At 47.0% G+C, this 25792-nt stretch overlaps 2 protein-coding genes and 1 long non-coding RNA gene across 6 annotated transcripts; 1 reads left to right on the top strand and 2 right to left on the bottom strand.

Annotated features, from left to right (window-relative positions):
* On the bottom strand, window positions 1-14725 carry LOC139036764 (uncharacterized). The gene is made up of 2 exons (XR_011489619.1): window positions 14641-14725; window positions 1-356 (listed from the first exon to the last, which is right to left on the bottom strand). It is a non-coding gene; the product is annotated as an uncharacterized lncRNA (long non-coding RNA).
* BLCAP (BLCAP apoptosis inducing factor) lies at window positions 10282-25441 on the top strand. 3 transcript variants are annotated; one of them, XR_011489617.1, is made up of 4 exons: window positions 10282-10565; window positions 12206-12379; window positions 12851-15065; window positions 23515-23691. XR_011489617.1 is itself a non-coding variant. In XM_020892116.2 (2 exons), exon 2 carries the CDS (start codon window positions 23691-23693, stop codon window positions 23952-23954), a length of 264 nt encoding a protein of 87 aa, XP_020747775.1. In that variant the 5' UTR covers window positions 14977-15065; window positions 23515-23690; the 3' UTR covers window positions 23955-25441. The 3 variants fall into 3 exon arrangements, 1 of the variants encoding a protein (XP_020747775.1); XR_002313644.2 differs by having other exon boundaries at window positions 12206-12459; XM_020892116.2 differs by lacking the exons at window positions 10282-10565; window positions 12206-12379 and having other exon boundaries at window positions 14977-15065; window positions 23515-25441.
* NNAT (neuronatin) lies at window positions 20159-21691 on the bottom strand. 2 transcript variants are annotated; one of them, XM_020892113.2, is made up of 3 exons: window positions 21492-21691; window positions 20503-20583; window positions 20159-20275 (listed from the first exon to the last, which is right to left on the bottom strand). In XM_020892113.2, the coding sequence occupies exons 1-3, from the start codon at window positions 21561-21563 to the stop codon at window positions 20183-20185; spliced, it is 246 nt and encodes an 81-aa protein (XP_020747772.2). In that variant the 5' UTR covers window positions 21564-21691; the 3' UTR covers window positions 20159-20182. The 2 variants fall into 2 exon arrangements, with proteins under 2 accessions (XP_020747772.2, XP_020747773.2); XM_020892114.2 differs by lacking the exon at window positions 20503-20583 and having other exon boundaries at window positions 21492-21684.
* Window positions 25442-25792: the final 351 nt, after the last annotated feature.

Genomic DNA, 25792 nt, shown 5'->3' with positions numbered 1-25792 from the left:
TTGGTGGAAAGGAAACTTTGCTTTATTTCAGATACTGGCAACTGTGGGGTGGTGGGCTATCTGTCCAAAGGCCAACCCCCCGCCCCCAACTCCCAACAAGCAAGGGACCAAGAGCTTTTATAGGCAGAAGTGGGGGGCAGCTACCTGCAGAAACAGCAGATCTTCTAACTTCTCTAACAGTCATCTTCAGATTGGTCCTGACCAGCATCATCTTGGCTGTTTTAGGTTGTTACTCTTCAGTTCCAGGGTCCATTTGTTCCCATTTCTTTGCAGCCAAATCTCGAAACTGCAGCAGCTCATGTCCTGGGTATAGTCAGTTGTCAGGTAGTTAACTTCTCCACCTGGTGTTTTAGTATCTATAAGAGAGTTCACAGGATATGGCTCAGAATATTATCTATAGCTCTTGAGAAAGAACTAAAGGTCCTTGACTATGCTTCATGACTGCATAATTATTATTTTGTCTTCTTTGACTGTTTTCCTTTGTTTTCGCATTTCTCACTTCTCTGATTAAAATTACTCTTTGACTAAAGTTTTCCACAGACAAAAGGCAGGCAGAGGACATGGTGGGGCGGTGGGGCGAGGCAAGGACCATAGGGTCTAATCTGTTTCAGAAGGAGCTTGCAAAGATGGGAGGGAGTGTCTGTGTCCCCAGGGCGAGCCCCAGTTGACTCCTGCCTCTCTGGGAGACTCACCAAGATCAGCAGGTAGGTCTGAGGCAGGCTCCTTTCAAATTACTGCTTCTGCCCTGGGTCCTGGAGCTTGTGTGATTTTGTGAGTGCCTTTTAAGAGTGGTGTCTGTATTTCCTACAGTCCTATGGGACTCTTGAAAGGAAGCCCTGCTTCCCTTCAAAGCCAGACATTCTGGGGACTCATCTTCCTGGCCTAAACCCCCAGGGCTGGGGAACCTGATGTGGGTCCCAGGCCCCTCACTCCTTGGAGAGAACCTTCCTATCTTGTTGTGCCTCCTTCTTTGTAACTTTTGTTGTAGAAGATCTTTTCTAGTAGGTTCCAGTCTTTTTCATCAATGCTTATGCTATCAGCAGTTGTAATTTTGGTGTGCCTGTGAAAGGTGGTGGGTCTCGGGGTGTTTCTAACACCCTCTCAGCCAATCTTTCTACTCACTTTAGTTACTACACAGCTTACTTAAAAGCTTTTATTGTGGCAAAAAGACACATAAGTATTTTATCCTTTTTGGAGCTATTGTCAAGGAAATTGTTTCCTTAGTTTCCTTTTCAGATTATTCATTGTTTGTGAACAGAGATGCTGCTGACTTTTGTGTGTTGACTTTGTCTCCTGCTAATTTGCTGGATTCATTTATTAGTTCTAACAGGTCTTTGGGTGAAATCTTGAAGGTTTTACATATAGGATCATATCATCTATGAAGAGAGATCACTTTATTGTTTGCTTTCCAATTTGGATGACTTTTATTTCTTTTGATTGCTTAACCTGGTACTGTGTTGTGTACTAACAGTACTGTGTTGGATAAAACTGGTGAAAGCAAACATCCTTGCATTTTTCCTGATATTAGAGAAAGAGCTTTCAGTCTTTTACCATTGAGTATGATATGCGCTATGGATTTTTATGTATGGCTTTTATTATGTCAAAGTAGCTTCCTTATTACTAGTTTGTTGAATGTCTTTCTCATGAAAGGCCATGGCATTTTTTTCAAGGACTTTTCTGTATCAGTTGAGATGGTCATGTGGGTTCTTTCCCCCTTCATTGTGTTAATGTGGTGTATTACATTGATCGATTTTTGTATGTAGAACCATCCTTGCCTTGCAGGGATAAATTTCATTTTGCCATGGTGTATAATCATTTTAATATGCTGCTGAAGAAATGTTTTTATGGATCCACCTGATAGAGTAATGAAAATAAAAACAAAAATAAACACATTGGACCTAATCAAACAAAAGTTTTTGTAGAGTAAAGGAAACCGTAAACAAAATGAAAAGACAACACTCAGAATGGGAGAAAATATTTGCAAATGAATGACTGACAAGGAATTAATCTCTCCAAATATACAGCTCAATATCAAAATAATGACAACAACCCAATCAAAAAATAGGCAGAAGATCTAAATAGACTTTTCTCCAAAGAAAATATATAGATGGTTAAAAAGCACTTGAAAAGATGCTCAGCATCATTAATTATTAGAGAAATGCAAAAACCAAAACTGCCATAAGGTATCACCTCACAATCATAATGGCTATCATCAAAGTCTACAAACAATAAATGCTGGAGAGGTAAGCTTTTGGAGAAAGGCTAAGCTTCCTTCGCTATTGGTGGGACTGTAAACTGGTACAACCACAATGGAGAACTATATGGAGGTTCACTTTAAAAACTAAAAATAGAGTTATCATATGATTCAGCAAACCCATTCTTCTACATATGCCTGAAAAACATAATTCAATATATCTGAAAAACATAATTCAAAAGGATACATGCACCCCAATGTTCACTGCAGCACTGTTTACATTATAGGAGTCCCAGAAGGAGAAGAGAGAGAGAAAGAACCTGAAAAAATATTTGTAGAATTATTAGCTAAAAACTACCCTCATCTGGGAAAGGAAATAGTCAACCAAGTCCAGGAAGCACAGAAAGCCTCAGGCAGAATAAACCCAAGGAGGAACACACCAAGACACATAGTAATCAAAATAATGACAATTAAAGACAAAGATACAATGTTAAAAGCAGCAAGGGAAAAACAACAAATAACATAGAAGGGAACTCTCATAAGATTATCAGCTGATTTCTCAACAGAAACTCCACAAGCCAGGATGGACTAACACAATACATTCGAAGTGATGAAAGGGAAGAATCTACAACCAAGGAAACTACCCAGCAAGGCTTTTGTTCAGATTTGATGGAGAAATCAAAAACTTTCCGGACAAACAAAAGTTAAGAGAATTCAGCACCACCAAACCAACTTTACAACAAATGCTGAAGGAACTTCTCTAGGCAGGAAACACAAGAGAAGGGAAAAAGCTAAACAAAATAAACCCAAAACAAGTAAGAAAATGGTAATACGATGATACATATCAATAATTACCTTAAATGTAAATGAATTAAATGCACCAGCCAAAAGACATAGACTGGCTGGGTGGATTAAAACGTGCATGTATGCATTTCCACTTACCACATCACTCTACTTAACCCCTAAAACTGTATATAAGTATTTTATATTATCTTGTTAGCTTACTCATGTTCCCATTATGGCTTGCGATTGTAACTATCTTTTATTTTTTGTCTGGCTATTGATTGTGAAAACGGAAAAACATCTTTTACTATTGTGATTGTGTGAGTGACTATTGTGATTATGTAACTATTATAGGCTTAATATCATTGTATCATGACTGGTCAACAGAAAAAAATAGAATTCTATATCACTATAACTACCACTTAATAGAAAAACCTGTGATTACTTTTTAAAATCCAGATGCATATCAGAATTATCTTGGAAATTTTTGAAAAATACAAATGTCCAGTTATTGCTTTTTTTCTCCAAAGCTCCAGATGTGTTGCTAATGAGCAGCCATGTTTAAAAACAACTGGACTATGTTATTATTATTTTACTTTTATCTAGTTTGTTTCACTTTTCTATTTCATATTTAGTGCTCCCATTTCATTTAGTTTATTTCTCCATCTCTTTTTTATATATTCTTTCTCAAGTCTTTATCAAGCATCGTAGAAAAGTTTTTTTGCATGTGTATATATATATAGTATGGATAATATAATATATATATTTTAGAAAACTTAGAAACTTTTGCCTAGCTAAAAAATTTATAACATTTTGATTCTACTTTTTTGACTTAGCATGAATAGAATGCTAGATTTCTAATTTATATTCACTCAAAACTTTGATAAAGTTCCATGTATTTTGGCATCTAATATTACTGCTAAAAGTCTAGAAAATTTATTAGTGATTTTAAAAAATTTCTTTTTTATGACGCTTGAAACTTCTAATCAAATTCTGAGAATATAAAGAAATACTATGTTGTTAAAAAAACAGGAAATTAACATGTGATACAGTATTATTAGCGAAAATACAGATTTTGTTCAAATCTCACAAGATTTTTTGCTAGTGCCATTATTTGTTTTCATACCTTATTCAAAATTCCACATTGTATTTAGTTGCATTGAGCAGCATCAGTTGCATGCAATGAATTCTGGTAAATTCGCTTTTCATTTTTATTCTGTTACAAATATTTTCTCACCCATCATTTAAAAGTGGGCATTTGATGTCCAAATACATGGGATTTTAAAAGTATCTTTGATATTAATTTCTCATTTTGATGTTAATTTCTCACTTAAATGCTTTCTTCTCTGCAATCACTCTCTGTGTTAAGTCTTCTAACTTTATTGAGGCTTTCAATGGCTAAGTCAAAGATCTGTCTTGGTAAATGTCACATTGCACTTGAAAATGTGTGAGCTATTTTCAAATATCTTTTGATATTGATCTCTAACATAATTCCACAGTAATGAGAGAACAGACTCTGTATGTTTTCAATACCTTTAGACTATGAAACTTTGCACCTGGTCTTACTCCCTGGATATGTTCCAGTGTTTCCTAGTTTATAGTCTATGCAAACTTGAATAGAATTTGTATCCTACTGTTGTATGAAAATTGTACAAATCTTAGTTATGTTGAATTGGTTCACAGTGCTTTCCAGGTCTACTACTTCCTTCTACTTCTCTGTATATTCATTCTATTAATTTTTGAGAGTTTGATACTGAAACTCCAACAAAAAAATCTTAATTTAGCTACTTAAAGGATAATTGTTATGTATAGTGGAACTATATGTAACTTTGTTCTATATTTTCCAAGTCTCCTGTTAATGTGTTATGTTTTTATAATTTAAAAAATAAAAAAGAAAGAGAAGAATTTTTTAAAATGGGGTAGCATGTTAGTACATACACTCCTCAGTAAAGAGAAGGGAAGATTTATGATCAATCAGAACAAGCCCTTTATTTCAATATTACTTCATTTGGGATTAAGATAAACTTCTAGGCAATAATGATTCTCACTGTCAAATGATTCTCATTTTCAGAGTTTTTAAAAATCCAGCAGTGAGAATCCCTCTTCAGATATATGTACCCAGAATGTCCATGGATTTTTTCATTCAACAAATATGGACTATTTTATCAGGCGGTCTGCTAGAAAGGAGGCTTACATCAGGAAATGAAATAGGCAAACATCCCTGCCCCCATGAAATTTACATCATAGAGGGAGAAGACAGATAATAAACAGTAAACATACTGAATGAATAAATTACATAATATGTTAGAAGGTGGTAAGTGCTACAGGAAAAAAATAGGGTTGAGTGTGAAAGATCTGAATGTGGGATAGGTTGCAGTTTGAGATAGGATGGTGAGGTCCTCCTTGTTGAATGGGTGGTACTTGAACATAGATTTACAGGAAGCTGTCTGGGATCTGCAAGGAACAAACATGAGACTGGAGGGCTGCAGAGGTGATGTCAGAGGGGGAGCAGGGAGAATCTGCTAGGATTTAGGATTTAACTCTAGGAGAAATAAAGGGACATTGGGGATTCCCAGGAGAGTATTGACATGATCAGATTTATTTTAATGAAATCACCATGGCTGCTGACTCTTGACCACAGCAGAGCAAGGCTGGAACGAGGAGGCCAGTAAAAAGGCATTTGCAATAACCCAGGTAATACGAGATGATGGTACCTTGTATTAGAATATTAGTGGCAGAAATAGTGAGAAGTGGTTGGATTCTGGAGTTATTTCAAAGCTGGAGTCACAGGGATTGACCAGATGTAAGAAAAGTGTCAAGGATAACTCAATGGAGAAGAGGGAAGGGTGGCCTTGCCATCAGCTGGGACAGAGAACACTGCAGGCAGAGCAGATTTGGAGTAGGGGAAGGATCAGGATTTCTGTTTTGGACACTGAGTTTGAAATGCCTGCTAGACGTGCAAGCAATGGTGTCTAGTAGACAGTTCAGGAGAGTGGTACTAACCCCCTTCTCTGTCAGTGTCAGACACTGAGAATTAATTCCTTATCAACATGTGGATTTGCATATCAAACTTTTGTTTCTGAAAACCATGTGAGGCACTCTCTAGGATCAGTCCTTTCATGGAGTGTGTCAAATTATTTACAGATGTCTGCAAAGTGATGGGAGAAGGGTTCTTAGTCTCTCAGGGCTATTAATATTATACAAAGGAAAAGCACTTGCTACTGGGAAGAGCATCTATCAAGGGCACCTGAATTCATCTGGAAAACCAGAGAGAACATTTGAGGAAGCAACAATAAAACTAAGACCTAAGAATGAGTTTGACTCAGCCAGATGAAGAAGGGGAGGGACAATATTCCAGGAGAATGATAGGGGGTGTGACACATGCAAAGGCCCTGGGGCAGGAAGGAAAATTTTGAAACTTTCTTCTTCAGTTGCCTCTCAATTCCACGAGCCCCAAGGTTTTGCTGATGCATTTCCTTTGTACTTAAATTAGCTGAAATTCCACTGCTTTCCACCAAAGGAGTATAAACTTCAAATTTTAGGCAGGAATTGTTGGCTACAGTCTGCACCCTTTTCTCAGAGTCACATCAACCTGAGCCTCAAATCCTCACCTCGATGGACTCGCTGGCCAGAAAGAAGTTTCTGTGTTAATGGACATATGGGTCCAACTGGCTTCTCCAAGGAAAGTCAAAAGAGTATTCTTGTGTGCAACTAAGTATTGAAAGGCTTCTGATTTCCTTTTCTCCTTATGTTGACTCTTCAGAGGGAGTCGATGGCATGATCCTGAACATGAAGACCTAACATGGTCTCTCTCAGCAGCACTTCTGGCACCTATTACCTCCTCCCATCCCTGTGTCTGGGGCAATCACGCAGCATAACCTGAGACAGACAAACAACAATAACAAATCTCTACCCTCTGGGGTATACCTGAACTCAACATAGTCTCCTTAAGCCTGCTATTCCTTCAGTCTTACCCATTTCAGTAAATCCATCCATTTTCAAGCACAAATCCCAAGAATCATCCTCAATTCCTTTATCCCTTCACATTTTAAGCCATCAGCAAATTCTAACAGCCTTGCCTCCAAAGAAACAAACCAGTCCACTTCCCTGCATCACCATTGCCTCCACTCTCCACGAAGCCACCATCACCACCTAGACATCTGCTCCAGCCTCCCCACCACCTCCCCACAATCTCTCTTGTTCTCCAATCTATTCACTTCACCTAGAGTGATCTTTTAAAGATACAGGTATTCTGCTTAAAGCCTTTCAAAGGCTCTCCATTGTCTTAGGATAAAATCCAAACTCCTTAAGACCTTGTATGATATGACCATGACCAGGTCAATCTCCTTTCACCCTCATAGATCCAGCCACACTGACCTGTCTGTGTTCTCTAGACCAGTCCTGATTTCTCACCTCAGGGCTGTCTCAAATTCTATTCTCTTTTCCTATAATACTGTCACCTATATTCATAATCCTTTCTCATCCTCAGAGATCAAGTTAGATGCCACCACCTTCAGGAAGCCTTCCTTGGCCTCCCCCACACTAAGGGACCTTAGGTCCGCTTGTTTATGATTCTTATCCTTCACACAATGACATGCTTGTAATCTCCATGTCTGGCTCCTCCATCATCAGACTGTGAGCTCAGTGAAGTCAGACACTTTCTCTTTCCTGTTCACCCTCCCCCCCCCCCCCCCCCGTATCCCTACAGCCTAGCGTGATGCCTGGCTTACACTAGAAACTCAGTAAGTGTTTGCTATAGGGTTGAATGAATGAATGACAACTGGGATTCTGCAATCTGGGCTTTACAGCGAGTTTTTGTCAGGATCCCATTATCTTCTGGGATTGACTTGGTCACCTGGAAAGGAAAAGCCCACTCGGTCCTAAATTCTCCAAGAATATTAGAGAGACATTTTACAGCTTATTCAAGCATGAAAGTCTAAGCTTCATTTATTGTCCCTAAAACAGCTATAAATTATAGCTACGTTCTGCATGAGGCAGAAATATGATTTTTCATGTTTTCTCAGTATTCATGCAGAGGCCTGACATAGAGGAGTTAAAAATGCAAACTTTGGGTCCACATGGCCTGGATTCAAATCCAGTTTTGTCACCTACAGCTGTGTACCCTTAGGCAACTTCCTGACTTCATCTTCCTGAATCTTGTTTTCCTCTTCTGTAAAATAAAGGTAATAACAATCTTCTTCTTACAGAATTACATTGAAGATTAACTAATACAACTCATGTAACACTCAGTGCCTAGCATAGGGAGTACTTAACCACTATTGGTGAAGAATGTAACAGGTATTGTTCATATAGTTAACATTGTTAACTGTATTATTCATACAGTTAGTAATAGGTTGAGGACAATTTATTAGGAATGTCGGGCATTTCCCCATATTACCACTAGATGTCGCCACAGACTAGGCTAAAACAGCCATAAATTCCAAATGTAGAAGCCCTGCAGTCCAAAGGACCTTGGAGAGACTGAAGGCAGCTTGGCACAGAACTTCTTGAGGTCATGATAGCAGGTCTGGGACTTGACTGCCCTTGTCCTGCATCCTTAAGGATGGCAAATTTAAGGGCCATGGTTGGGAGGCACCCTCCCCACCAGGGTTTCACAGCATATCCAGCCCCAAGGATAGCCTGCTGGGTCTGTTTGTTGCTGTTGTTGTCACTAAGTCGTGTCCAACTGTTTTAATCCCCATGGACTGCAGAACACCAGGCTCCCCTGTCCTTCGCTATCTCCCAGAGTTTGCTCAAATTCACGTCCACTGAGTCAGTGATGCTATCTATCTCATCGTCCGCCTCCCCTTTCTCCTCCTGCCTTCAGTCTTTCCCAACATCAGGGTCTTTTCCAGTGAGTTGATTCTCTGCATCAGGTGGCCAAAGTATTGGAACTTCAGCAACAGTCCTTCCAATGAGTATTCAGGGTTGTTTTCCTTTAGGATTGAGTGGTTTGATCTCCTTGCAGTCCAAGGGACTCCATTTCTACTAACAGGTAGCTCTGAGTGCTAACTTTGTGACATTGTTAACAGAAAAAGGGGCTTCCCTGTGGCTCAGCTGGTGAAGAATCTACCTGCAATGCAAGATATGTGAATTTGATCCCTGGGTTGGGAAGATCCCCTGGAGAAGGGAAAGGCCACCCACTCCAGTATTCTGGCCTGGAGAATTCCATAGACTGTATAGTCGATGGTGTCGCAGAGTCGGACATGACTGAGCAAATTTCACTTCACATACTTCACTCAACAGAAAAAGTGCTATTCTAAGCATGAACTTCTTGAATTCTCAGGAACAAACACATGGGATGGAGCCTCAAGTTTTCCTCATTATACACATGGGAAACACGAGGCCCAGAGAGGTTAAGTCACTTGTTCAGTCATACAGCCAGTGAATGCAGAGTGGGATTAAAACCCTGGCATTCTGGCTGCAATCTGTGCTACCGTAGAGCTCACTGCTTGGTAATAATGTTTCTTATTACATTTTTAAAATTAGAGTATAGTTGACTCACAATATTAGTTTCAGGTGGGCAGCATAGTGAGTCAACATTTTTATAGGTTATATTCCATTTAAGGTTATTGCACAATAATGGCTGTATTTCTCCATGCTGTACAATGTACTCTTGTTGCTTATTATTATACACAGTAGTTTGTGTCTCATAATCTCCTATCATTATCTTGCCCCTCCTTTCTTCCCTCTCCCTACCGATAACCACGAGTTTGTTCTCAACATCTGTGAGTCTGTTTCTGTTTTGATATATATTTGTTTCTTATTACATTTTAAATCTTTTGATATGGCATAGCTTCTTTGGTGATTTAGCAAATAACTATTATTCTCTTCCAGTTAAATTTCCTGACTTTCCTGTCTTGATAAGGAAATAATGTTGATCTGCAAAAAAACATAATTGTCAAGTGGAATGATGATATAGGAAAGTAGGTCTTATCGTTTCCCCAAATGTTGTGCTATAAATAACAACCTTTTGCTGGTTCGTTATCATTTAGCTCCAGATTTGCCATCCAGTTCCAACTAACTTCCATGGACCTGGTTACCAGTTAAATCAGAGGCTTGGAGGAAAATGAGAAAGGGCAGAGATTGTCCTGGCTTTTCATCCATCCATCCATCCATCCATCCGTCCATCCATCCATCCATCCATTCACCAGTTACTGTCTCCTCCTTCCTGCCAGGCCCTATCCTGGGCTTTGAGGCCAAGAAGTGACCTCAAAATGAGCCCTGCCCTCAAGCAGCTGTAGCCAAGTGAGAGTTAACAGATGCAGGAAGTGCGCACAGATGGGCGTTGCGTAACTACCCATCTCCCTCCCCGGACTGTGTACACAGGGCGTTTGTCTTCCCCATTTCTCTCTCTTCCATGCCCAGCACAGTACTGGGCCACATTTTAGGTGCTCAATAAATGTTAGCTGAATGAATGCAAAGGCTGCGTGGAGGAAGCAGCGTCTGACCTGGGGCTTCGACACTGGAGAGGCTACTGACAGGTGAAGATGTGGTGGCAGGTAGAGGGGACCACTCCCTCAAGAGGACGAGTGACAAGGCCATTTCAGAAGGATCCCTGGCTGCTGTGGGGGAATGGTGATTCTGGGTGAGATGGGGAGTCGGGGGTGGGGGGGAGGGAGACCTGCCCAGGGAGACCTGGGGAGGGAAACCAATACAGTGCCGAGGGAAGAGAGGACTGTGATCTGGACCAAGGCTTTGGTAGTGAGGACAGGAAAGGCCTGAGCGGAGATTTTGAAGGAATGGACAAGATGTGGGAGGCGTGAAGCAGGAGAGGGCGGGAGTCAAGGGTGAGTCTGGGTATCTGGGGGAGGGGGTAGGTTGGGGATGCCTCGGCAGGAAGCTCAGGTCTTTTGAGCAAAATTTGAGGGCAGAAAGACCTTCCAGGTCCCTCAAGTCAGCTCTGGTGTCATTTCTACTACCTGGAACTGTGCTGGGTGGGAGGGGGATGGGTGGAGCTGTCCTGTGGGAAAAGGGAAGAGAAGTCAGTTCCTTACAAATAAGAGGCCCTGCCTCACCTTCACCTGTTTTCTGGGCCCTGAGGGGGAGAAGGTTTGCCCCTGAGACCTTGTCAATGCCCAGAGTGTCACTGGAGGGTAAAGTTCCTCCAAAAATGCACGTTCTGATTCTTGCTCAGCTGCACACATCACACACCATGGATGGCAGGACCTCCTCCTCTCTCTGAATATCTTTTATTTTTCTTGGGATATAACATACATAAGGTACATAAAATCCTCTATCTTAAGATATAGCTTGCTGAATTTTTGCCCACGTCATCACCAACCAGACTGAGATATGGACCTTTGCCAGCACCCCAGAAAATTCCCTCCTGCTCCTCTCCTATCTCTATACCCTCCTCCTCCAACCCAGGTGACTACTATTCTGATTTTTAGAACCATAGATTAGTTTTGCCTGCCCTTGAACTGGATTCTTTCAATTCACATACTCTATGTGACTATAATCTATATTGTCTGGACTCTTTCAATCCACATACTCTATGTGACTATAATCTACATTGTCTGGATTCTTTCAATCCACATACTCTATGTGCCTATAATATATATTGTCACGAGTCAGCAATTCATACTTTTTTTTTTTTTTCTTATGCCATGCCACTCAGTTTGTGGGATTTCAGTTCTCCCACCAGGGATTGAACCCAGGCCACAGCAGTAAAAGCCCAGATTCCTAATCACTAGGGCACCAGGGGACTCCCAACAATTTGTACTTTTTTATATAAAACATAGTATTCCATTGGATGGACATGCCATAATTTGTTTTTCCATTCTTCTGCTGATGAACACTGGGTTATGTCCACTTTGAGCTATGAATAAATCTGCTATGAAAACCCTTGCACAAGGGACTTTCCTGGCAGCACAGCAGTTAAGAATCTGCCTTGCAATGCAGGTGATTTGGGCTCCATCCCTGGTAGTGGAATTAAGATTCCCACGTGTCACAGAGCAACTACTGAAGCCCAAGTACCACTAGAGTTTCTGCACCGCAAGGAAAGGTCCTGAGTGATGCAAAAAGATTCCACGTGCTGCAACTAAGATGTGACACAACCAAATATATATTTTTCTAAATCCTTGCACAAGTCTCTGTAATAAGCACTCATTTGTCTTGGAATGAAAAGCAAGGAGTGGAAATTCTAGGTCAGAGCATAGGTGTCTGCTTACATTCAGCAGAAACTGCCAGTATTCTGACGTGATTGTACAATTTCCTCTCTCACAGGCAGTGTGCAAGAATTTCGATCGCTCCACACCCTTGCCAACACTCAGCCTTTCTCTTTTCTAAACAAGAGTTTCCACCATGAGACTCCTCTTTTCCTCCGGTGTTGGATATTGGGTGCGCCTGGCATGATAGATCCCTCAGTCCAGAGACAGCAAGACAGAAGTCACATCTAGTGTGAGTCTGACCTCCAGGGGGAATGGTCATCTCCGTGATGTGGATGGGACTCCAGAAACGGGGGTGGCCATTTTATGACCGTGAGTATGAAACCAACGTGAGGACAGCAGGGCAGACCTGGAATGGACCTGAGAGATGGAATATCCGTGAGGACATGGCCAAACCATTCAATTAATCTGCCACTGAGTGGCAGGGTACTTATTTTTTAAGCCAAGTGAATTAGCGTCTTGTTTTTGGAACTAGAATCATAAAGGATACAGTCCCCAAGTCCCCCTGGTAACCAAACCGAATGGTGCCATTTCCCTCCTCCACAGCAGTCAGCGCCACTAAACACTCCCTCCACCCTTAAACCTTCTCTCTGGGATCCCATGCTCACCTGGTCCTCCTCATACCCCATGGGTCACTGCTTCTCAGCCTCCTTTCTTGTCTCCTCTTCCTCTGCCTACTTTTAAATTTACCTTTGTTTTCTAGGCTCTCATCCAAAACCATGACGTGTGTGCTGTGTGTCGATGCTACCAAAATATGTGTCTCCAGCTCAGACCTCTCTTCGGAGCCCTCATATACAATGGCCTATTGACCCTCTCAATCCAACCATTGCCCAGGCTTTTCAAACTTGCCTTCTTAGCCAAACCTGATCTTTCCTCTCAATCTGAGACTTCTGCATGCTTTACCAGCTTAGTCAAGGACTCTTTCATTCCTGCATACCCGAGGCAAAGATGGAGGTGTCATTGCTGATGCCTCAACAACCACCCACATCCCATCTGAGATTCTTTGCATCTCTACCTCCCCAAGCCACGACCTTGCCAGGGTCACAGGTTTGCATCAGGAAACCTTCAGCAGCCTTCTAACTGGTCTCCCCACAACCCCTGGAAAGTGTTTTCTGAGCCATGAAGTCAGGGTGGCCTTTCAGAAACCCAGACCTGGTATGATTCCCATGATGCAAATGGCTCTCCTTACTCTCAAGATAAAATCCAAATTCATTAGGTAGCACTATCTGTTCTATTTGCTCATTCCTCACCCTCACTGGCTCCTTCCCTCCTCCACAACATCTGGGACAAGTGGTTCTTTCTGCCTAGAACATTGCCCCTCTCAGTCTTGCCCTGAACAACTCTTAACTATCCTTGGGTTTTTAGCCTAAATGCCAGCTTCCCAAGGAGAGCCCACCGGCACTCTTCACCCTACATTTGTTGATGTTGCTTAGTTGCTACTTCGTGTCCAATCACAACCCTATGGACTGCAGCCCACCAGGCTCCTCTGTCCATGGGATTTCCCAGGCAAGAATACCTAAGCTGGTTGCCATTTCCTCCTCCAAGGGATCTTCCTGACCCAGGGATTGAATCTCTTGCATCTTCTGCATCGGCAGGAAGATTCTTTACCACTGAGCCACCTGAGAAGCCCTCACCCTACAATAAGTCTCCATTAATTTTTCATAACACTCTTCATCCCCCCTCAGCACTTCCCATCATGCATAATCATATATTGATTTGATTAAAATTAACAGTGATCATCTTGATGTTTAAAATTTTTATTTTATTGACATATAGTTGATTTACAATGTTGTGGTAATTTATGCTGTACAACAAAGTGACTCCGTTATACACATATATATACATTTCTTTTCACATTCCTTTTCACTATGGTTTATCAAAGAATACTGAATACAGTTCCCTGTGCTATACAGTAGGATCTTATTTATCCATTCTATATATAATAGGTTGCATCTGCTAATCCCAGATTCCAAATCCATCCTCCTCCCCCCAACCACAAATCTGTTCTCTATGTGAGTCGGCTTTCTAGATTTGTTCATTTGTGTCATAGTTTAGATTCCACATGTAAGTAATTTGATGACCGTTTTCCCACCCTCCCCCACTTCCCCCCACTAGTGGGGCAGCGTTTTGAGTTAAACAGCGCCTATGTCATCCTCCATTCTATCCTCTTGACTTTAGCACTGCACTTACACATAGTTCAGTGCTCAAGGAATGTGTTTAATTAGCTAATAAATGGATACATTGAGTCATTTACTTCCTAGAACAACCCTGTTATGTAGGCATCCAATCAGACTTGGGGAAGCTAAGATTCAAAGCAAGTAGCAAAGTACAGCACAAGGGAAAGAGTTAGGTCTTGACCCAAGTCAAATCGTAAATTCTGAGCCGGACTATTTCCGCTCCTGACCTCTGGCCTTGGTAAAGGGGTCGGGGAGGAGGCCGACTTAAGGGTTTCCCCGCAAGACGCGGGTCACCCCCTAGAGTCGAAGTGCTCACCTACGGAGACGAGGGTACGCCCCCTGCGCTCCCCAGTGTAGAGATCACAATCTACTGCATATGCATGAGGGGACCAAGGGAGCTGTGATTCGGGGCTGTTCAGGACGCGCCTGATCAAAAACTCTTCGGATTTGAAGAGTCCAGAGTCCGCAGATTTCGGCACACACTAATAAAAATCTTCAAATGGTCATCTGTGCAAATGTTAGGAGCGTATGAGGCGAGGGCGAGCCCCCCGAGTTTAGGTCGCTTGATCAGGCGTCTGCTGTAGGCAGCCCGATTCCAGAAGGGGTCCTCGACCGGCTCGACTAGAAGACGAAGGGGGCGGTTCCCCGGCTTCCTGCGGCGTCGGTGGCGAGCTGAGGTGGAAGCAGGTCGCGGCAGCGAAGGCGACAGCGGTGGCGGCGGCGCCATGGCGGGGCTCGCAGGTACCGTGGCGTCGGCCTCCGGGGGGCGGGATGAGAGGCCTTCATGCGACCGCGCCGCCATGTTGTCCCTTCGGGGTCACCTTAAGGCGTCGTCCGGTCTCTCTCTGGGGTTTTCCTTCCGCGCACCCTGGGGGCCGCCCCTGTCCGGTGTCACGTGATCGCGCTGTTTGGCCTCCGGGCCGGGCCTTGTGGGGGGCGGGGGGGGGGTACTACCTTCCCGGCCCGAGGGCGGGTCCCCGGCCTCCTGGGTTCTCGTTCTGGCCTCCAAGGTCAGCGGTCGCCTGTCAGCTCCCGGAAAGGGGCAGGCAGAACCGGGGAGCGCGGGGCTGGGGGTGCGACCACCGTGTCTTCAGCCCCCGGGGACCCGTGGCAGGGGACCCAGCTTGTGAGAGATCTGTTACTCTGTCCCCACCACTTCAGTTGTTGTTTCTTCTTTTTTTTTAAATCAGAAGGGGCGTGGGGAAGAGGGGGAAGAAAAGGGTCTCCCTCCCCGGGTCCCCGCCATGCTGTCTGGGGTGATAGGTTGACGCTCTGCTTTGGGGCTTGGGTGGTTCTTCCTCTCTCTCAATTTTACACCAAGTCTGGACACCCGTTCCCTTTCCTACAATATATATGGGGAGTGGCCCTCAAGGGCAGCTGAAGGAATGGAATGCCTGGCACACTAATGGCCTGGAAAGAATGGGGGATGGGGAACAGTTGATTTTTCCTTCCCTCTTCCACAGCTTCTTTAATTTCCTTCCAGGCCTGCATGTCCCTTTTCAACGCTAAATGTTGGGACAGACTGGGGTCTATCCTAGGAAAGAAATGGTCTTTCTGTTTATAGGTATGGATCGTGTTTTATCCCTTACAGGGAACTGGTGTCTTGGGGATGGCGTCTCTTTGCCCTGCCTGACATGGTACCACCATCCCCTCAGCCTTCTGGACGGCAACACCAAAGCCAGAACCCCCTCCCCCCCAAAAGTTCCAGCTTAGTGCTAATGCCAAGTGTTAGATCTTGTTTGTTTATTTGTTTGAAATCAGAGACTAATTAATGTCACGCAAAGCTGTTCAAAGATTGCGGAGCCCTGGTGGGTTTTCAGTGACCAGATCACTTCCATAACTAAAACAGGTCTTGTTAGAATTGCTGCCAATAACAGTTTAACCTTTTGTCTGTAATCTGTTGTTTCAAAGAGGAAACTTGAAGTCTGGATTTGGTTGTGTTTTTCTGTTGTTGTTCTCTTATCTTCGAAACATATGCATTCCATTTCAAGCCTGTCACTGTGTGATATACCAAGGACCATGTGTTGCCTGCCTCTCTGATTTCCTGTTCTGGGAATGCTCTGGAATCTGGATCTTCCTGGGGAATGGGCCCCGTGGGAGGGAGAAAGGGAGAGGGGAGGTTGAGCAGGACCATAATCAGAGAAGATGGTGACATGTCTCTGGGGCTTATAGAGGAAATCAGAGGTCACCAGGGAAGAAAAGACTGTTGTGAGACTAATGTTTTGTATGTGTGTGCACGTGTAAATCTCTGGGGGTGAAACTAACTGCAAATTTAGAATCTCACTTTAGGGTGCTGGCTCCTGAGTAGATACAAGTTTGAAAATAGATGTCTAGCAAATGGCTTACAGCACACCTGCTCCCTCCTCCAGCCCACGCGTAATAAGCTGTTGCTGTCCTGCAGCTGAAGCTCAAGAAACCTGTCCTTCCATCGAAATCCAAATATTCCACAGGGAGAGGTAACGGTGTCACATAGCACCCCACACCTCTAACAGTCAGGGTACCTAAACCCCTCTGGGGTTTAACTGAAGCTGGTTAGGCTAAGAGACTAACATCCTCTGGGGGCATTGGTCCCAAGAGCCTTGCCTGCTGCTGGAGTCCCACTCAGCCATTCCAGTTCCCTCATAACTCATCTGCTCTATCCTTGGTCTCCTGGGGGCAAAGCGGGGGTGGTAGAGAAAATGTAAGGAAAGGGGGTGCTGTGGACTAAGGGCTATGCAACAAAATTGTAGTCATTTTTAACTCCTCCCATTGTTCTCTATCAGAATAAAATGTTTTAATGGTATTGCTTCTGGAAAAAAAAATTTTTAAACAAGCTAGGTTTGGATCAGACTTGTAAGCACCACATAGGAGTAGAAAGGGAACACATTCCTTCCGTCTTCTCCAGTGGACTGTGCTTCCTCTATAACTTGAGGGCTTGATGCAGGGCGGGGGGAGGGCACATTGCATATTTAAGCCACCTGTGTGAGCGCAGCCCACCAGGGCAGCCCTGGCCTGGAAGTCTGTCTTTTCATCATGCCGCACTCAGAGTCCTGCCGATGGATGGATGGAGCAAGCCCTGCAGGGGGCTTTGCCAGGATCATCTGGGAAGCCCTAGGGCTGCCACCAGCCTCCTGCTTTTTTAAAGGGGGGCCTACTGTGTCAAGAGCATCCAGACACTTCCATGCTGCCTCATCTCGTCTCCCTAAGCCCAGCTGCCTTATACCTGGGCCAAGACTAGAGCATCTGGGGCAGTGGGGCCATGAGGCACACCCCTTGAAGGCTCTGAACACATGTTGGAATACGTTCACGGTTCTCCCGGTTTAGTGTGGAAAACCACAAATACTCCCAGTCTTGAGGCTTGCCAAGATATGGGCTTCAGAAGGGAGGCGCGGACATTGCCTGCTGCTGAGTCACCCTGGGGCGTGAGGAGACCTGCCCCACCTTCAGGCTGTGGCAGGGACTGGAACCGCCCAGCCTGAGCCTCGGATCGCACATCCCCACCCCGAGCCTTGGATCGCACATCCCCACCCTGGTCCCGTTGAGTCCTGCTTTGGCAGAATGTTCCTAGCAGGTTGGGGTTCCCTGGGATCTCAGCAGTCCTTTCACAAAGGGGAACTAAAGGTAGGGCTAGGAGTGACCTGACCAGGTTCCCTGGGCTGACCAATGGCAAGGCCACTACCTGAACTGAGGTCTGCACCCTCCAGCCCCTTAATTCTCTGACCTTGAACTGAAGTTATAAGTGCCTCTGAAGGTGCTGGTGGTTGGCCTGAGAAATGCTAGGGGCTGCATTAGGGGCGGGCAACATGAGGCTCAAGGGATTGAGGTCCTTTGTGCTCCAGAAGTGTTTGTGACAGCTGTGACTAAGGGATTTAACAAAGTGGCAGAAAGATTTATGGCCCTCCAACTCACTCCCTGGATGTTGACCCGGGAACAGGTGTGTGGTGACAGGAACACATAAAGCCACAGACAAGGCTGAACAGGCGGCAGGGCCACTTGGTGGAGCAGTCAGCTGACCCCACATAAAAGAAGCCCTGACTCACTGAGGAGTGGGAGAGAGAAGTCAGGAGCTGAGCAGCCAGCCCACCTACCCACCCTGGCATGATGGCAGGGGAGAGCCCAGGGTTGGGGACCTGGTAAGCACCCTTAAAAATATGGAGGCTAAGGGTGGGAGAAGCAGAGAACCCAGTGATGGAGAGAGTGAACTGGAGAGAGGTTCCTGAGGGTTGAGGAGGCCCTGGGAGACTAGGCCGGCCTGGCAGGATGCCCGTGTCGTCCTGGTAGAGGTTATAGGGCCTGGAGGGGTGAGCTGGGCAGGGGAGGGCCACGCCACACCTTTTATCCCAGGGAAGCATGGCGTGCTGCAGTCCACGGAGTCTCAGTCAGACCTGACTGAGCGACAACACCGGCAGTGTCCAAACCTGTGTACCCCGTGCTTATTTCCTTGGGGATCCTGGATGGGTCCCCAAGACTTTGTGTTCTGAATTCTTGATTACCCTCTTGGCCCCTAGTACCCTTAGGGACGTAGGGCTCCTCCCACCTTTCCACTCCTCCTTTCCCTCCTCCCACTTTCTTCCCCCCTCCTCCCATTTTCCCCTGCATCTTTCCCTTCCTCCCATCTTTCCCCCTCCTCCTACCTTTCCCCTCCTCCCCTGTTTCCCCCCTCCCACCTTTCCCCCTCTCCCATCTTTTCCCCCTTCATTTTTGCCAAGGCCCCTATCCCAGGATGAGTGAAGCCCACCCCTTTGGTGAGGGATAAGTGATCCCTTATTTCGAGACCACAAGTGAAGATGGTTCCACCTTTTCCTGTGGGTGGTAGGGGGTGTGGTCCTTTTTCTTAGGACAGTGTTGAGATGAAACTGGGTGTGTGATTATTCCCATTTTGTTGCCTCCCCCCACCCCAAGTAGTGTACCCACCCAGACCAGTCTTAGAAGTATGTGTTGAAGCCGCAAGAAGTGACAGGAGACAAACTTTTTGGTGCGCCTCCACCGCCCCGCAGGGTCCTGGGACACTGCGAGACGGGGGAGGTACTTTTTTATTTTTTGTAGAGGCGGTCCCTGTCCTCCAGGAGCTTACAATCTAGCCGGGGAGACACAACTAATGCACAATTATACAATCATTACAATTAGCAATTACCACAATATTGAGCACAATTGCATGAGACCTGGGGGACCAAGATCAGTGAGGGGCTGGGGGCTTGGAGAAGGTGTTTTTGTAAAGATGGGATTCTTTTTCTTGTTCAGTAGGTCCAAATTGAGTGACACATTTCTTTGGGGTGGCAGTGAGGAAGAAAGGGGAATCGAGGGAGCAAAGGCAGCAAGGCTGGAATGCACGTGCCGTAGGCAAAGGACAGTGAGGGCCCTGCTCTGTCTCTTAACCCTCCTCCCTCACCCTCTGCCCTCCAGTCCTGCCACAGAGGCACGTAGTTGTCGCTTGTCTGCTGCACCGAGATTCAGGGCTTCAGCTGGTGATGTTGGAATGTCCATTCTGCTGGCTGGTGTGGTGGTCTGGATCTCTGTGGTGCGGCCTGCTGGCATGGCCATGGCTGCGGGGCTGGGATGGCGCTGTCCCGACTTGGTCCAGATCTGAATGCGTTGCCTGTGCCCAGATCTCAGGAGTCTGCTCCCCCTGTGCCCCCCTCCTCCCTCTATGCCACCCACAGTGGGAGGGATGCAAAGGGGTGGGGAAGGGACCTCGTGTTGTCGTCATTGATGGTGCTGCTTCTCCGGGGGCCTACCAGCCCCTCACTGACCTTGGCAAGTGCTCCTCTGGCGAGAGGGCACAGGGGACGCCCCATTCCTGCGCGGCGCTGGCTCCCGTGCGGGTGGGATGGCACAGGGGCACCTGGGGACACGGCCGCCCAGGGGCGGGGGCTGGGGCCTCAGTTGGGGGCCCGCTGGCGGCGCTCTCCCAGCACGTGCCGTCCGGTTCTCGACACCGTGTATGCCAGCTTCTGCAGGGAGTACCTGAACACCTGTGGCGAGGGAGAGACCCAGGACCTGCCCTTAGAGGCGGGCACCCGCAGCGTGTCTGCAGCGCTGCCGGGCCCGCCCCCGCCCCGCCCCCTGCCCCGCCCGCCTGTCCAATGAGGAGAGGCGGGTGCGGGCGCAGCTTGTCCACGAGTCAGGGCAGCTGGAGCTTTTCCAACTGTGCTGAAGGCTGCATGGCCGCAAGCTGATTGGACCCACAACTTAGGTATACCTCACTTCTCGCAATGGGCTGTGTCCCTGGAGGATTTCGAAAAGCGAATCCTACCCAGTAAATGCAGCATTCCAGGAACACCTTGAAGGAAATATGCGATTCCTTTGGCAAAGGATTCCTTTAACAGGGAATTCTTCCTCCAAGGGGTGCTTTTAGGGTAGATGATTTTATGGACAAAGCGCTTTCTTCTGATTTCTTTCTTTTTACACAAAGCAATTTCATTATTTTTAAATAAAGCAAACTGTCCTTTTTCGGAAGCGCCTTTTCCCTATTTTTCCTGCAAAGAACCTTTTCCTCTAATTGCTTTCTTCAAAGCGCTTTTATTGATTCATAATTTCTGTTAGCTCCTTTGTCTAATTTTTTTCTGCAGTGCGTTTTTTATCTAATGCATTTTTTTCTGCCAAGTGCTTTTGTCTGATTCTTCCTGCAAAGCGCGATTTCTCTAATTCATTTTTTCCCGCGAATTTTTCTGATTTGTTGTATTCCTGCCTTTTGCAAAGTACTGGGTTTTTTCCCCGAGAAGTGCCTTTTTCTAACTTATTTTTTGTCCCACCCCCGCAAGTGCTGTATTTTCTAAAGGAAAATTTTTCCGCAATGCGCAATTTTTTTAAGGCAGAAAAATTTCACTATGTGAGCGGTAACGTCTCTCTTCGCAGAACAGAAGTGCCCCGCCTCCCTCCTGGGGTCGAATCTGGTGTAGCGGGATTTTCTTACCACGTTGGTCGCTAAGAGTCTCGGCGATCATCAGCCGCAGGCGCCCGCCGCGCCCCAACTCTTTGTTCCCGAGCGGGCGCACTGGGAAGGGTCTACGCAAGGAGGAGGGTGCAGGGAACGGGCGGGGGCGTGCAGTGCCGCCGCGGCACTTGGGCGGGCAGGGATCGCGGCAATTGGGGCAGGAAGGGTTGGGATGCGGCAACTGCAACGCGGGCTTGACGGTTCTGGGGGCGCGCATCGGGACCCTCTCCCACTCAGAACCCGAGCAGGCTTACCTGCAGCAGCACGCGGAAAATGTACCAGCCGATGATGAGCAATTCAGCCGACGCTGCCGCCACTGCCGCCATGGTTCCGAGACTGGTGGGTAGGTGGTTGAGAGCGAGTGCTGCCGGTTCCGAGGTCCGCTGGCCTCTCGGAGTCCGCTGTTGGGCGCACTGCTGCAACCGAGGTGGCTGCGCCTTAAATATCTGCCCGCTGCCCAAGTGCGCATGCGCGCTTGGGCGGGGGTCCGTGAGGTGGGGTAGCTGGGGGCGCTTCTCATTCGTCAGAAGAGGAAAAAAAAATAATCCATCTGCTCTTTCCACATCGACCCCCGCCTCCTGAGTTCATCTTTGCCCCTTTCCAGAAGATTCCGCGCTGCCCGCTCTTTGAATTTTAATTTAAAATGGAGGGGAAATGTAACTCCGAGTTAGCGCATAGGGTGAAAGTAGAGGCACGCACCTCTTGTTAGCGGAACCCCTCTTTCTGACCCGAAGCCTGCAGATTCGAGCCCAGTGTCCGATCCTGCGCCATATCGCTCCTTGGGCTTGGGTGGAAAATCAGGGGGACCTAAGTTAGGGATCGTCTCCCCCGCGGAGCAAAAACAGGTGCCCCTTCTAGAAGCCTTGGCTTCACAGGTCCCTTGCTCAGTATTCTTTTTCTAATACTCAATGTGTTAGAAGCCCACGTCCTCAGCTTTGCAAAAGTCCCTGCGCACGGAACCTTTTGGGGATTCCTCACATCCCGCTTCTTACGGTTGCTAGATCTGCAGCCGAGGCAGTTGTTGGGAGCCGAGCCAGGACGCTGAGCCCTAGGTAGAAAGGCGATAGTCACCAGGTGTCTACCTTGTGGGATGGGAAGTGGGCGGGATAGCGCCTTTGTGTGCGCGGAATGGATGGGATGAGCTCTCCAAAGTAGTAATCTGAAGGTGCTCTGGGATAGTTTTCTGCTGAGCGGGTTACTTCAACCTCTGCTCCCCTACCCCCAGGCCCTGGTAGGTCTTCCTCAGCCCGCGAGGTTCTTTGTACCCGTTAAGCTGGACGCCTGGAGTTTGGAGCGGGGTTTTGCTACAGCCGTGGGAGAGTAGTGGCTGCTGCGGTTCAGATAGCAGGCGCGGCAGGAAGACCGGATCGCGGTCTGCGAGCGGGGCCCTGGCGTACCAGTGGCCCGCCGCTCAAGCGCACTTCTCTCCAGCGACTGTCTGGCACAGGCGCCAACTGGCACTTGCCCCAATATGGACAGAAAATTAATTTTGATTAAAATCGCATGGAGGGCAAGTTCTATACAGTGCCGGCGGCAGATGGAGATCGCAAGTGTACTTGGACAAGTGGTCATGTTGGATGAAGTAGAAGGGTGATTTTTTTTTTCTTTTTCTTTTCTTTTCTTTTCTTTTTTTTTTTTTTTACTATTTTGACTTTCGAAGAAGTTGGCAGATTTTGACACTGGATTATTTGAAAAAGCCAAGCTCATTCTGAGCTGCCATCTTAAACCAAAATATTCGGAGATGGCTGCAGTGGCTTCACGGAGCTTGAGAGGAACTATTGCCTGCGATCTGCCGCCGGCGGTGCGCCGCTACTTTACACCAAGCACCTGCTGTGAAAGAGACCATATGCAGAATCCTTTTCTTATTCCGCGGGGGCACAGCACGGAGCCCATGGCCGTCCGGTGGCAACCGCAGGGCGGTATTGTGAGGTCTGGGCCCCTTGAGGACGGGCCGCAGCCCCAGGAGGCGATACATGATCTCTGCTGGGCAGGACCCAGGCAAAGCCAGTCCACTGTGCCGGACCTGCCTAGAGCCCTCTGGCCGAGCCCCCCACCCCCCAGAAGGGGAGACACCCAGGACGCTTCTTCAAAGGGTGGCTTGGAGAGGAGTAGACTTCCATGGGAGGGCAGGGAGGAAAGGGCATTCACATTTGCTGTTGTTAACCATGATCCATTTTTCCAAATAAGTATACATTCTGTTCCTGTTTTTTTTTTTTTTTTTTTGTCTGTCTGTCTGTTTTGTGTCTGTTTGTCTATTGTGTTGACTTTTCTCTTCAGGATCCCTGCTGCCTTGGTGATCCCGGGCTGACAGCCAGAGAGCACAGCGGCTCAGCTCCTGGAGAGCGAGGGTTGAAGAAAGCAGAGGGCAGCCGCCCGCGCCCGCTAGCTCCTATTAGGTCGGTTCCTGCAGCGGTGCCCGGTGGCCTTGGCGAAGGCCCTGTCCGGCAGAGATCATGTATTGCCTCCAGTGGCTGCTGCCCGTCCTCCTCATCCCCAAGCCCCTCAACCCCGCCCTGTGGTTCAGCCACTCCATGTTCATGGGCTTCTACCTGCTCAGCTTCCTCTTGGAGCGGAAGCCTTGCACAATTTGTGCCTTGGTTTTCCTGGCAGCCTTGTTCCTCATCTGCTATAGCTGCTGGGGAAACTGTTTCCTGTACCACTGCTCCGATTCCCCGCTTCCAGAATCGGCGCACGACCCCGGCGTCGTGGGCACCTAACAGCCAGCCCAGTTAGCTTTCCAAGGAAGCAGAAGACGGGAGGGGAGGCATTGACATAGGTCATAAAGCATTGGAGTTTCAAATCCCGCAGTCCCGCGGGTGCCACATTCCTGACGGCGCCTTTTTGGCCTGTGATGTTTTATCCTTATAATGTGAATAATGGGCACTGACCGGTGCTTTTATCGTAGAGTCCTGTAGTCGTGGGTGGTCTTGTGGTTGTGTGTGTTCTGTCCCCATCTTGGCCCCCGGCTGGCAGGATGGCCACCCCCCTCGCCGCATTCCCGCAAGGCATCTGCACCCATCCTGGTCAACTGCCCCAGCATGACCGGGGCAGATAAAATGCCAGTCTCGTTGTCACCTCTGTCCTCCCTTCTGAGTATTACTGACTCCTCCGTCCCTCTCTTGGCTTCCTGTAAGTTCTCTTTACCCCTTTCCTTTTTGGGGGAGCACCTGTTCAAGACAGGGCTCATTTTTGCACTTATCTCGAATATAAAGAGATTGCTGACGCCCGAGAGCCTCGCTTTTTCATCTTTCTTTCCCGGCCGACAGGCTAGACAGCACTATGTCTCACCTGCTGGCCACAGATCTTCAGTGTTTTCCCCACTTCATTTTGAAGGAAGAAGTAACAGATAACATGTTGCTGTTTCATCCAGGAGTCTGGGCTCCTGCTCAGCCACCCAGCTTCGCTTCCTTTGCCCTTCCTCCTGCCTCTCAACTGTCGTGAGGAGGGGGGCCTCATTGTGTCTCCCATGCATGCGCTGCAGGATTGATGTGCAGTGTGTTTATGTAGATCTAGCAGTCCCCAGCTGAGTGAATGGGAGCGTACTTGTGTGATTCATGACAGCCAGGATCCCCTCGATAGGTGTTTGGATATTTTTTGGTGTGGTGTGCTGTGCGTGCTGCGTGTGTGTTTATGTACCTGTACAAGTACATGTTGTAAATCCCTTTTAAAGACGCTTTATCGAACGTGTTCTGATTTTGAGGTGTCACAATAGCTAGCTCGTAGGTGCCGCTACAGTGTGTATTTAGCATGGGGATTGCAGAGTGACCAGCACACTGGACTCCAAGGTGGTTCAGACGAGACAGAGGCGAGCAGTGGCCATCGCCCTCGTCCAGGAGTTTCTCCGGTCCTGCGCGTGTATAGACTGTACCTTACGAAGAATACACAGGAAGACTTTGTGACTGTCACTTGCTCTTTTCTTTTTTCTGCGCTTCAGTAAAAGTGTCGGCAAACGAGACTGTCTCCTGGCCCCTGCCCACTGGGGATCAGCATGGTTGTCCCTCCAGTCTAAAGCATCCATCTTTCTCTTGCCTGAAGCGGGAGGGAGGTGGGCCAGGCTGAGGACAGAACTGGAGGCAGTCCATCTAGGGAATGGGACCTCAAGGCCACACTTGTGGGACATTTGGACTGTTGTTCTGGAGCTTTTATTTCTGGTGTGTTCGTTGCACAGCTGTTTGAAATGTTTAATAAAGCTTTATAAACTTTACTCTGTGGTTTTATGTGGCTGCAGTCCATTTGGGTTGTGGTATTGGATTTCTAAGTTGGTGGGGGGCAGGGGGTAGCATGGAGGGGCAGAGTCCTTGGCGCCAGAGTACCTTAGCCTGAAAATTCGATCTGCTCTCTGGAGAGCAGATGGTGGGATTGGGGGTGGGGGAGCAGAGGGCAGGCCAGGCGGTGAACAGGAGGGAGCCTGAAAGTTTTCAGAGAGGAGACATGTGCGCTTCTCAGCTCCCATGGCTTCTCGCCTGAAACTGTTTCCCTCCGTAGGAGATTGGAGTAACCGATCCCTTGACAAACAACTTAAGACAGCTGGAGCTCTAATCATCAAGGATTTTTA

Source organism: Odocoileus virginianus, chromosome 9 (genome assembly GCF_023699985.2).
Source record: "Odocoileus virginianus isolate 20LAN1187 ecotype Illinois chromosome 9, Ovbor_1.2, whole genome shotgun sequence".
Lineage (NCBI taxonomy): Eukaryota > Metazoa > Chordata > Mammalia > Artiodactyla > Cervidae > Odocoileus > Odocoileus virginianus.
This window is presented reverse-complemented; position numbering and strand designations above follow the sequence as displayed.